Below are 11,121 nucleotides of genomic sequence, written 5' to 3'. Positions count from 1 at the left end.
CAGGGGAGTAGAAAGCTCTGGTTATTTGAATTTGGATGTCTTATCTTCCTTCTGTTAGCCACTGTTTGCACTAGACACCAGAAGTCCCCTCCCCCACCAGCAGAAAGGGCATGGTGCTTGTCTACCAAACAGGATGGGGGTAGGGGGTCAGCTTTTGTCCCCATTCCCCCCCACCCCACCCCTGCTTGGACTTCACAGCTGCCTGCTAAGGCATCTTCAAGCTTCTATTCCCATTTGGACAATTTCATAGTGCTGAGCCCTAAACCCTGGCTCAGTACCTGCTTCGCATGATGTGCCCTCAGCTGCTCAGACCCACAGGCCGGATTCTACCTATTATGTGCCTTGAATTCCACACAAACAGCCTTTGGAGGTCAGATCTGGGTGTGCATCCTGATTACCATGGGTAATTTACACAGTAATTGTCTCAAGTCACCCACATAAAGGAGCTGGCAATTCTATTAATACTGAACCTCCCAGAATTGAACCACAGACAGTAACTTTCGGAGCTCCACAAGTGCCTGGCAACATAACTCACCTGAACCAGTTTCTAGTTACTGATTAACAGCTGTCTGCTTCTAGTTACCAACCCCAGGTTTTACCAAACTCTCCCTGGAATCTGGGCTCTACCCTTTTAGGAAGGGCAGTTATCAGCCTGGTGAAGCAGAGAACCTACTACTGCAACACCCCACAGGTGTTATGTAACCGAATCGACTCCTTTCTCCCTGCCAGCCGAGTCCAACCAGCTTTGTGAAGAGACCCCACCTTTTCCCCACCATGATCCACACACAAAACCAGGATATGCTGCAAAAAGCTTTATTGTTTCCATTTGGTCCAAGGCTTGAGAGAGGGCTCCAGGGTGTTAAAAAGCTGCCTAGTGGCTGCAGAGAGGGGCTTCAGGCAGCCCTGATGTTAGGTGGGTTCTTCAATGGCCACTGGTCTCCAGAAGCTCCTAGTCGTGCTTGAGGGTAAGCCTTTCGAAGAGATACTCGCCCAACCCAGCCTGGGGACCAGCCAGCCTACGGAGGTTGGTCAGGTGGTCACCCATCTTCTTGATGAGTTTCACTTCCTCATCTAGGAAGTGGTTCTCCAGGAAGTCACAGATCTGAGGAACAGAAGAGAAAATATTGCCACTTACAGATCTAATAATGGGACAGATCGGGCAGGGAGGCTCAGAAGGAAATCTGCTCATTCAAATGGTCAGTGCTTAGTTGGAATAAAGTATCATTCTGGGTAAGGTCTTTGGATGGGCAGACATGAAAGGAGATACTTACGTGGGGGTCTCCGCGGGCAGAAGCCAGGCCATGCAGATCCAGCAGGGCTTGATTCAGGTTCTTCTCTACGAGAAGGGCGGCTTCCATAGCGTCCTGGGTTTTACCCCACTCATCTTGAGATGGCTTCTATACCAAAAACAGAAACGGTTCAGTACTAGCCACTCTAGAAAGGACTAAAAACTGATATTCCAGTAGTTGCCAGAGTAAAGGGTTTAGCCAGAAAAAAAAGTCGAAGAGCGTGTATATTTCATCCTCAGTATCCTACAAACTACACGTCCCAAGACAACACACGCTGCGTCCTGGACCGCCACGTCTTGGGTGAACGGTTGCGCCTCCATTTCCAGCCATAACAAGCAACCCATACAAGATTCAACTCAGTCTCCCAAGAGCCTATGCAGTACCCAAACCGCTACAGTCAAGGGGTCTCTAGCGCAGGGATTGTTGGGAGATGTAGTCCGCGGCCCACACACTATTTACCTGCACGTCCAGGAAGAGGGCGCGGCCGCCACGCTGGTTTTGCAGTTTCAAGAGACGCTCCGCGCCCTCGCGCTTCTCCTTGGCCAATTCGCGAAAAAAGTGACCCACTCCTTCCAGGGCCACATCGTCGCGGTCGAAATAGAAGCCCTGCAGGAAGAGATGGCGGGAACAATGGTAAGCAGGAGGCGAGGCCAGGCAACCGGACTCTGCCTTCTGACTATCGAAGGGGACAAAGAAGGCCAGCGCGTGCGCAGAGCGCCGGAGGTGCGCAGCTGAGGGAAACTTGGGCTGGGGTCGTCTTGGGGAACCTCACCAGAGAGAGGTAGGTGTAGGAGGCCCGCAGTTGCATGTTAACCAGGCGGTTGACGGCGGCCTCCACCTCGGTAGAATAATTCTGACGAATCTGGGAGCTCATGATTGGTCGGTAATAATAAGGAGTTAAAAAATGGGGGCTGGTCCCGGTGATCGCGGACAGCTGAGTGGCTGACTCCGAAGGTTGCGACTGGAAAAAAGGTTGGAGGGTGGTCGGAGGCTGGAGCAAGGGGCGTCCCTGGGTCTGTTCCGTCCAAGCACTGTTGAAGCAAGAGACAGATCCGCGGGGCCGCCGAGCGCACTTCAAAAGCCTGTGGACAAGGCGGCTTCTTTTATAGCGCGCGGGCCCTCGGAAGTGGGGCGGTCAGGGAGAGCGGTCGGCCAATCTGCGGTGGCGGGAGGCGGGACCTAGTGCCCGCGAGTGACCAATCAGGAGCAGATGGGGCTTCCAGCTCCCCGCCCCGAGGTGGGAAAGTCACGCGCCTGTACCAGGAGGGAGTTGTGAAATGGGAATTGGGGGGCTGGGGGGTTTTCGCAGTATGCAAAGGTTTGGGGGCTAATTCTGGGAATCCAAGGGATTCTGGAGGGGTCTCGCTGATAGGTGAACAATTAATGAAGACACTGGGAGCCCTGCAAAGTAATGATCCCTGGGTCCCCCGGGGTGTCTCAGGAAAGTAAGCTGGATTCTGGCGTGTCAGAGCATGGACGTTACTGGAACCCCGGGGGTTCTTTAGAGGTGCGGAAACCTCCAGAAGACTGGAAATTGCTCTGGGAGATAAGAAGGTCCCCGGAGCAGTGAGAAGTTTGGAAAACTGTGAGATCATATTTCTGGAACCCCAAGGACCTGGAGCCTTGGGGTTCAAAAGTCGGGGGGAGTTTCTGCAGCTCTAGAGTTCAGTGGAAGTCCATATTTTTCTGGAAACTTCCTGGGGAAGGTCTTTAGACCCTGGAGGTGATCTGCAAGATTAAGAATACAGCTGTAGAGGCCTGGGGTTCAGCCCCAGAGTGGGGAGGGGAGGAAATGTTTCTAAAAGCCTTGTAAGGGCTTTTTAAAGAGGTCAGGAGTCTTGGAGAATCCTTTGGAGCCCTGGGAAGATAAGTCTGGGCCACTAGGAAAACCTAGGGGCTATTTTAGGAGCCTCTCTTTTTATTTCTGGGAACTGAGTTTGGGAGGGGGTGAACTGGAACTTTGTAGGGGGTGGTTCTCTCTGAGACTGGATTTCCCGAAGATTATTTTGAGGCAGCCAGAAACAGAATTCTTTTTTGGCTCTGAAGTAACCTCTCTGAAGTTGTCCCTGTCTTGCCTGACACATTCTTCAAGATCACAGAGAAGCCCTGGTTCCTGGGTAAACAAGAAGGGCCTGGGAACCTGTGGATGGATGTCTGTCTTCAACCAATGGACGTTTTTAAAGTATATCTGGGCCAGGCTGGTGCCTGTGTGGCAGATCTGGTTCACAACAGGACTCTGCCCTCAAGGAGCTCCCCATTGTTGGGGGAAAAGGAGAAACAAAGACCAGAATCTGACCCTCTGTAAGTGCCCTAATGAAGGCAGCTGGAGGGCTGGGGCAGAAAGCTGAGGCCGCAGGGGTGTTGGGGGCAGAGGTCAGGGCCCCTCCTGGCAGAGAAGTTTCTCCAGGCAACTTGGGCAGGGTACCCCTTGATCAGGGGGAGGCCAGTCAGGCTGGTATCTGGGGTCCTCAAGGGGTGTCTTGGCCCATAGCCAGACTAGCAACTGTGCTGAGTCATGCTGAACTCAGCTCCGGAAGGGGCTCCGGCAGGGGGGGCCGGGTGAGGCCGGCTCACTGACCTCATCTCCTGGGGGGTGTACTGCAGTCTGGCTGGGACCCAAGTCTGGCCGCCTCCCCCAAGGTGCTGCCCTGAGTGTGCTTTGTCTCTGAGTCTTACTGTCTTTTTAGTTCCCTTGATGATTTCCCTGGGCTCCTGCCTGTGTCCATATTGTCCCCTCTCTCTGGGCGGTGACTCAGTCTCCCCTTACAGCTACTTTTTCAGACCTCCATCTCTCTCCTCTCTGGGTGTCTCCGAGGAAAGCCTGTGGGGGAGGGGCAGTTGCCCCAGGCACACAGTCACAATGGGGCCTGAGTTATTCATTCACCAAATTGCATACCTCAGCCCAAAGACCTTTAGCCTCAGCCTAAAGGAGCAGTGACCTGGAAAGTGCTCCCAGGTGGAGGGAGAGGAAGGGTGTGATAAAGGTGATCTGAAGCAGGACTGTTGGAGAGGGATTTGGGGGATGAGGGAAGACTGGAGACCCAGGGAGACAGGGACAGAGAGACAGGGGGCCTCAGAGAAAGGCAAAGACAGACACAGAGGGGGACAGAGAGCCAGAGAGATGACAACCAACTCTGACTATCCCAGTGACCTTATTCTCCGTAATCCTCTTTTCAGATTCCCCTTCTTTTTAAAAATCATATTCGTTTATTTTTGGCTGTGCTGGGTCTCCCTGGCTGCATGTGGGCTTTCTCTAGCTGTGGCAAGTGGGGGCTACTCTCTAGTTGTGTGCGGGCTTCTCATTGGGGTAACTTCTCTTGTGGAGAACGGGCTCTAGAGCACAGCTTTGAGTAGTTGCGGCTCACAGGTTTAGGGCTGTGGAATCGTCCCAGAGCAGGGATTGAACCCACGTTCCCTGCATTGGCTGGTGGAGTCTTAACCACTGGACCACCGGGGAAGTCCTTTTAAAAGAAAACTAATTGCTTGGCTACACCAGGTCTTAGTTGACGACACAGGATCTTTGTTTCAGCAGAGAGATCTTTTAGTTTGGGATCTATTAATAGTTCCCTGATAAAGGATTGAACCTAGCCCCCTGTATTGGCACAGTCTTAGCCACTGGCCGGCCAGTGGCTCTTCCTGAGCTCAGCATCTTCCCACAGGCTGACTCCTGTCTGGAAGGCACAGGGCCAGACCCCAGACTCCTCCCCCCAAAACCTGTCAATCTCTGCTCCTGTCCCTCCTCCACCCAGACAATTCTTGTTCAGGCCTCCTCCAGAGCCTCCCTTGGACCTTCTCAGCCTCCTCAGCCATCCAACCTCCAAGGGCTTTCCCAAAAGGCCTGAGCCCTACCCCTGTCCTCCCGAGGCCTGCACACCTGCTTCTTCCCCAATTCTCCTCCTCAGTAAATGTACAACTTTCTGTAGTCCCATGTGGAAGCTTCCGGGCCCTAGTTCCTAGGGTTCAGGAGGCCTGCTTTGCACTCTGCTGCCCTGACCTCCACACCCACCAGCCTCTGTCAGGCTGGGGCCTGGCCCAGGGCTGCCTCCAACACAACACCCTGGGCTGTGACAAGGACACGGGTGACTCAAGTCGCCTCGGTTCCCCTCAGGACTGTGGGCTCCTTGAGGGAAGAGCCACGATTTAACTCACCGCTGACCCACAGAGGGCACTGGTTACCCTCAGAAAAAGATGGGTCAGCGCATGAAGCCTGGTCTCCTGCGACAGCCAGGAAGCGGGCCCAGTGACTCAGACTCCAAAGTGTGGTCCGAAAGAGGTTTATTGCGCCCACCCCCCCCAAGACCACTCCTCCCTACCCTGCCCCACCCCAATAATTACAAAAGTAAGAAAAACTCCCATGGCCCCCAAATCCACCTCCCCCCCTTGAAAAATGCCATAATTTATGCAGAAAAAGTCCAAGGCAGTTGATGGCCTCAGCCCATCTTCTTCCAGATGGTGAGCGAGGCGGTGAGCACTCCAGCCACAAAGATGGTCACCGTCTGCCATGTGGGTGTCCCAAAGTAGGAGAGGAGGCCGTCCTGGGGACAGGGACAGCAGGCACTTCAGCGACTCAGCCAAGGGGCAGCCCCTGGGCCAGCACGTGAGGGTTCAGAGGGCACAAGAAGGGGCAAGGGCCTATGAGTGGGGGAGTTAAAGGATTATCATAGAACTTGAGGGATTCCAGAGGAATTGGAGGGAGGCACCAGGGAGGGCAGCGAGGCATCATGGCAGGGGTCACTAGGAGGTCAGAGGTCATGAGGAGGTCAAGGGTCATGGACAGGTCATTGGGCACCCTGTGAATCAGGGGTTGATCAGACATATGACCCCAAAATGGGGAAGGGGGCACTCCTGTGGTGGGCACAGGAAGGCCCAAGGGCCCCAGAGGAGCAGGGGAATGGGGTGGGGTTAGAGGTCTCACCCAACCACCCTGGTCCTGGATCCAGCCCAGCAGCCGCTCTCGAAGGAAGTCCAATGTCCAGCCCATGATGGTCCTGATCAACTCGGGCACCTTGGTGCACAGGGCCTGTGGGAAGTGGGGTGGGCCTCAGGGACTGAGCCTTGTCCCTACTGCCTGGGGCCACTGGCCCCCAGCCTCCCTTGTCATGCTCTGTCTCCCTCCTGCCCTACTGCGGTCTCTTTTCCACTTAGTCAGAATAAGCCTCATAAACTGTAATATGGGTCTTGTCCCTGTCACCTGCCCTGTTGATAAACCATCTTATGGCTCCCTGGTACCTCTGGGATGAACAATCGAAAGTGCAGCTTGGCCCACAAGGCCCTGTGTGAAGGCTCTGACTTGAACACATCCCAGTCTTCCTCTTGGTTTCTGCACCTCATTGCCCTTCTTCCACATCTTCATTCCCACCAAATTCTTCACCTGCCTCAGGACCTTGGCACATGCTGATTCTTCTGCCTCAACAGGCCTCAACCTTTTCCATTCACCCCTCAAAGCTCAGGTCTAATGTCACTTCCCCAGAGAGGGCTTTCTGATCTTCAGGCCGTGTAAGGCCTGACACCCCCCATACCCATGACCTACTCTTCAACTTCCTTAACTTTCCTTCTCATCCTTTATCTCACTGCTTCTCACCTGTTGTCCCCAGCTCCATATAGAGCCCTCCTACCACCCTGACTGCATCCCTCTCACCTCTTACATTCAAGCCCCATCAGCTCAATCTTGCAAACACATGAAGGAATCTACTTCCCCACCTCCACTGCTGCCGCCTCAGTCATCCGTTATAGGACTATTATAGGTACCCCTCATCAGCTTTCCAGTTTTTGCTTTTGTGCCTCAGGATCCCTTTTCCTACTCACAGGGGCCAAAATAATTTACTGGGCCTCCCCTCCCCCAATATTTTATCATGAGAATCTTCAGAGAAACAAAAAGAATTTCACAGTCAACAAGCATATACACACAACCTAGATTCTACAATTAACATTTTGCTGTCCTTGCTAGACAGGAAGAGATGGTTAGATGGCATCACTGACTCAATGGACATGAGTTTGAGCAAACTCTGGGAGACAGTGAAGGACAGGGAAGCCTGGCATGCTTCAGTCCATGGGGTCACAAAGAGTTGGACACAACTTAGCAATTGAACAACAATCCTTGCTAGAAAATTCTTTTCTGCTTATAAATCGGGTCACCTCACTCTTGTTTAAAACCAACCAATCACTCTTGCTACACTCAGAGTAAAGCTGGCTGATCTTTACAGAGGCCCACAAGACCCCTTGAAATCTGCCCTCATCACTCACCTTCTCCCTCTCCTTACTCTATTCTAACCATGTGGGCCTCCTCATTGCCCTCAACACACCAGGCTTGGTCCTACCTCAGGTCCTTTGCATGTGCTGCGCCCTCTATCAGATACATTTTCCCCAACCTTTATATATATCACTGCATCTTTCTTGTCGTTCCATCTTAGGCTTTAATGTCACCTCCTCTGAGAAGTGGTCTTGTGGCTCCCTTGCACAATCATGTCACCAGAGTTTACTTTGCTCAGCAGTCATCATACAACATGGGCTTCCTGAGAGCAGGGACCTAACCTAGTTCTGTTCTGTGTCCTGGGTGCCAAGTACAGGTCGCACACATCATAAGCCCAGTAAATGTTTGTTGAATAAAGAGTCAGTCAGTTGTGTCTGACTCTCTGTGACTCCGTAGACTATAGCTGGCCAGGCTCTTCTGTCTATGGAATTTTCTAAGCAAGAATATTGGAGTGGTTTGCCATTTCCTTTACCAGGGGATCTTTCCGACCCAGGGATCAAACCTTGGTCTCCTGCGTTTGCAGGTGGATTCTTTACCGTCTGAGCCACTAGGGAAGCCCATGCTGAGTGAATAAATACATGAATGAAAAAGTTGATGAGCGGCCCATAGCTGACTGTCTCCATTCCCTCTGTGGTTTCTGGGCTGTCCCGAGGGGTTGACCTCATAACTCCCAGGTCCTCTTAGGCCTGAAGGGAGCCTCCCTGGGCTTAGGGCCCTGCAGCCGCCCACCTTGAGCACCAGTTTGCTGGCAAAGTAGAAAAGGGCGACAACCCGGCCCCAGTTGAAGTTGCCGTCGGAAAACATTTCAGCCGCCACTCGGAAAAAGACCTCTCGGGGAGAGTCTGTGTCCACGGCTGCGATCATCCTGTAAGAGAGAGGAGAGCCAGTGTTGGGGAGGGAGGATCAGGCAGAGTGTGGCAACTCTGGTGTCCACCCAAACCAAAGATAAAACCTGAGACCTGAGCCAGGCTGAAATCAAAAGAGGCTATCATGGGGGAAAGCCACAAGTTGGAAACTGGGGGAAAAGACTCCATGAAGGAGAGTTTCAAGATCCCAGGGCACAGGAAGGCTGGGAGTCCAGAGTGCTTAGTTGAGTGATGGGACCCTGGACCCTTTGGGTCTGAAGGAAAAGGGGGCGGTGGAGCTGGACTCCAGCCTCCCAGTGGAAATGGGGGTTGGGAGCTGGGACTCCTGGGTTCTGAGAGAGAAGGGGCCAAGTCGCTGTACTCCTGGGTCCCAGGGGCCACACCTCTGCAGCTCCATGTTACTGTCCAATTCATCTCCAATGCGCTTCAGACACTCGCTCAGCTTCTTGGTGGATGCATCCTGGGGCACCTGCTCCAAGCCCAGCTCGGGTGTCTCTCCCCCCATTCGCCCTGCTCGATCCTGGATGAAACTAGAGTGGGAACGGAGTTGCGGGGATGCAGAATCAGAATGGGGTCTCATTCCTCAAATCCGTTCCGCAATAATCAGACCTCAAACTCACCCCTGAAGCAAAAGGGCCCCTGTCTTCATGATCTGCTCAGAGCTGGTGGGCCCTAGAGGAGAAAGGAGGGAAGAGGTGCCTGGACTCTTGGGTCCTAGGAGGATCCAAGTAACTGGAGTGGCTCCTGATCTCTGGGGGAGGACAACGCTAGGGGGCTCTGCATTTCTGGGCCCCTCATAGATAAAGTGAAGTGGGAGCCCAAGCAACTGAATCCCCGATGAAGAAAGAAGCAGGGGTCCTGGGCCTGTTATCCTTCATTCTTCCCGGGGCGGGGAGAGGAGGCTGAGGGAACACTTCACGGGTCCAGACCCCTGGCCTGAGGCGACTGAGGGGAGACGCGCCCCTCCCACCAGGAAGTGGTGCCGGCGACAAGCCCGGGCCTGCCCCCGGGGCTTGGATTATGGGGTTCTCCCGCTCCTTGGGGGTCAGAGAGCACCAGGCGGGAAGGGATCGGGATGCGGAGGCCGGAGAGCCGGGCACCCCCGGGGAGGGAGTGGGTGGAGGCTGGCAGCGCCGGACCCGGGAGTTTCTATGCCGGAGTGCTTGGCGATCGCACGGCCCCACACCGGCAGGAGGGATCGTGGGGTCGGTCGGCTGGGGGCTCGCCCTCCCCCCGCCCGTCTGCCTCCCGCCTCACCCCCGCCTCTGGGTTGCTCCCCGGACCCGTCCATCACCGCCGCTCCCGCCGCCGCCTCTCGCCGGGTCCGCCCGGGCGGCCGCAGCACGCCCCTGGTCACGTGAGCGCCCCGCTGAGCGTACGTCCTCTCACGTGACCGCCCCTCAAAATGGCCGCCGCGCGCCTCTGCCCCGCAGAGTTGCGCGGAGTCGGGACCCACCTGCCTCACCTGCTCTTGGAGGGCTCGGCCCCTGTCACGTGACTGTCCAGTCTGCACTTCCCTTTAGGAACTGGTCGTGGCGCCGTTCTACCGGCTAAGCAGTGAGTCGCAGCTGTAACTTTTCCTCATTCCAGCAGTATTTTCAAAAGTTTCAGGGGGGACTCAAGCCCTTTGCAGAATAGAAAGAATATCAGAAGTCAAAAATAGCATTTATTGAGGCGGGACATTCTAGATGATTAACGTCTATGAATGTGTATGTGTGTGGGGAAAAAAAAAAAAGGAATTTGAAGTTCAAGAAGTGAGAGACTGGCAGGGTGTGGGCAGAAAGGGACCCCAAGAGAGGCTCCTGGGGTGCTAGAAATGTGCTATACTTACTTGAGCGTGTGCTGTGTTCAGTGGTGTCCTATTTGGGACCCCCTGGCAGACTCCTTTGTCCGTGGGATTTCCCAGGCGAGAATACGGGAGTAGTTGCTATTTCCTTCTCCGGGGTTTTTTCCCAGCCCAGGAATTGAACCTGCATCTCTTGTGTCTCCCGAATTGGCAGGCAAATTCTTTACCACTGAGCCACTTGGGAAGCCCATGCACACATAAGATATGCACTTTAATGTATGGAAATGATTATATCGCCTTGTAAAAAGAAACTAGTAAGAAGAAAAAAGAACTGAGAATAGAAAAATTGGCTGGGTCAAATGATGAATGGTTTAGCATGTAAGAGAAGGGAATCTATTTCCCAAGGGTGCCTGGGAGCCATGGAAATTGAAGATTATAGTGTCTTAGTCCATCAGCCTAACAACACCAGTTTATTGACAGTCAGTGAAGTTTATTGACCCATGAAGATGATGGAGATGACACAGCAGAGCAATCATGGAGCATCTTGACAGGGGAAAAGGTAGAGTTATTATGGGTTTGGAGGAAATGTAGAGTTTAGGTGACGACTATATGGTAGGCTCAAAGCCAAGCAGTTGGCAGACTGTGAAAGGAACCAGGGTTCTGTATCCTTGCAAACTACAAGGTTAATGTGGGTGTGGACTGTTGGGTCCAGAAACCCTTTGCTCTGCTCTTAAGTTGGAAATTGAAGCTACTTCTGCTGCTGCTGCTGCTAAGTCGCATCAGTCGTGTCCGACTCTGTGCGACCCCATAGACGGCAGCCCACCAGGCTCCTCTGTCCCTGGGATTCTCCAGGCAAGAACACTGGAGTGGGTTGCCATTTCCTCCTCCAATGCATGAAAGTGAAAAGTGAAAGTGAAGTCGCTCAGTCGT

At 53.6% G+C, this 11,121-nt stretch overlaps 3 protein-coding genes across 6 annotated transcripts in view; 1 reads left to right on the top strand and 2 right to left on the bottom strand.

Annotated features, from left to right (window-relative positions):
- On the bottom strand, nucleotides 798-2,412 carry FTL (ferritin light chain). Its single transcript, XM_018062752.1, has 4 exons — nucleotides 2,062-2,412; nucleotides 1,749-1,895; nucleotides 1,272-1,397; nucleotides 798-1,102 (listed from the first exon to the last, which is right to left on the bottom strand). The coding sequence occupies exons 1-4, from the start codon at nucleotides 2,161-2,163 to the stop codon at nucleotides 950-952; spliced, it is 528 nt and encodes a 175-aa protein (XP_017918241.1). The 5' UTR covers nucleotides 2,164-2,412; the 3' UTR covers nucleotides 798-949.
- The window catches only part of TULP2 (tubby like protein 2), a 63,023-nt gene continuing 53,740 nt past the window's right edge, over nucleotides 1,839-11,121 (top strand). For both annotated transcript variants that reach the window (XM_005692698.3, XM_018062747.1), the window contains exon 1: nucleotides 1,839-1,922. The gene's annotated coding sequence lies outside the window, so the exon portion shown is untranslated. The remainder of the gene's footprint in view (nucleotides 1,923-11,121) is intronic.
- Nucleotides 2,310-10,188, bottom strand: BAX (BCL2 associated X, apoptosis regulator). 3 transcript variants are annotated; one of them, XM_013971446.2, is made up of 6 exons: nucleotides 9,663-10,188; nucleotides 9,026-9,077; nucleotides 8,789-8,935; nucleotides 8,269-8,404; nucleotides 6,207-6,309; nucleotides 2,310-5,875 (listed from the first exon to the last, which is right to left on the bottom strand). In XM_013971446.2, exons 1-6 carry the CDS (start codon nucleotides 9,694-9,696, stop codon nucleotides 5,565-5,567), a joined length of 783 nt encoding a protein of 260 aa, XP_013826900.2. In that variant the 5' UTR covers nucleotides 9,697-10,188; the 3' UTR covers nucleotides 2,310-5,564. The 3 variants fall into 3 exon arrangements, with proteins under 3 accessions (XP_013826900.2, XP_017918239.1, XP_017918240.1); XM_018062750.1 differs by having other exon boundaries at nucleotides 5,548-5,824; nucleotides 6,205-6,309; nucleotides 9,663-10,094; XM_018062751.1 differs by lacking the exon at nucleotides 9,026-9,077 and having other exon boundaries at nucleotides 5,548-5,824; nucleotides 6,205-6,309; nucleotides 9,663-9,771.

This window comes from Capra hircus, chromosome 18 (genome assembly GCF_001704415.2).
Source record: "Capra hircus breed San Clemente chromosome 18, ASM170441v1, whole genome shotgun sequence".
NCBI lineage: Eukaryota > Metazoa > Chordata > Mammalia > Artiodactyla > Bovidae > Capra > Capra hircus.
The sequence above is the reverse complement of the archived record's forward strand: the minus strand, read 5'-3'. Positions and strand labels throughout refer to the sequence as shown.

Coding starts and splice junctions, on each gene's coding strand:
- FTL (XM_018062752.1), bottom strand. CDS start 2,163: ATGAGCTCCCAGATTCGTCAGAATTATTCTACCGAGGTGGAGGCCGCC. Junction 1,896..2,061: donor CCTACACCTACCTCTCTCTG/GTGAGGTTCCCC, acceptor CTCTTCCTGCAG/GGCTTCTATTTCGACCGCGA. Junction 1,103..1,271: donor CTGCCCGCGGAGACCCCCAC/GTAAGTATCTCC, acceptor TCTGTTCCTCAG/ATCTGTGACTTCCTGGAGAA.
- BAX (XM_013971446.2), bottom strand. CDS start 9,696: ATGGACGGGTCCGGGGAGCAACCCAGAGGCGGGG. Junction 8,405..8,788: donor AGTAACATGGAGCTGCAGAG/GTGTGGCCCCTG, acceptor TCTCTCTTACAG/GATGATCGCAGCCGTGGACA. Junction 6,310..8,268: donor CCAGCAAACTGGTGCTCAAG/GTGGGCGGCTGC, acceptor CACTTCCCACAG/GCCCTGTGCACCAAGGTGCC.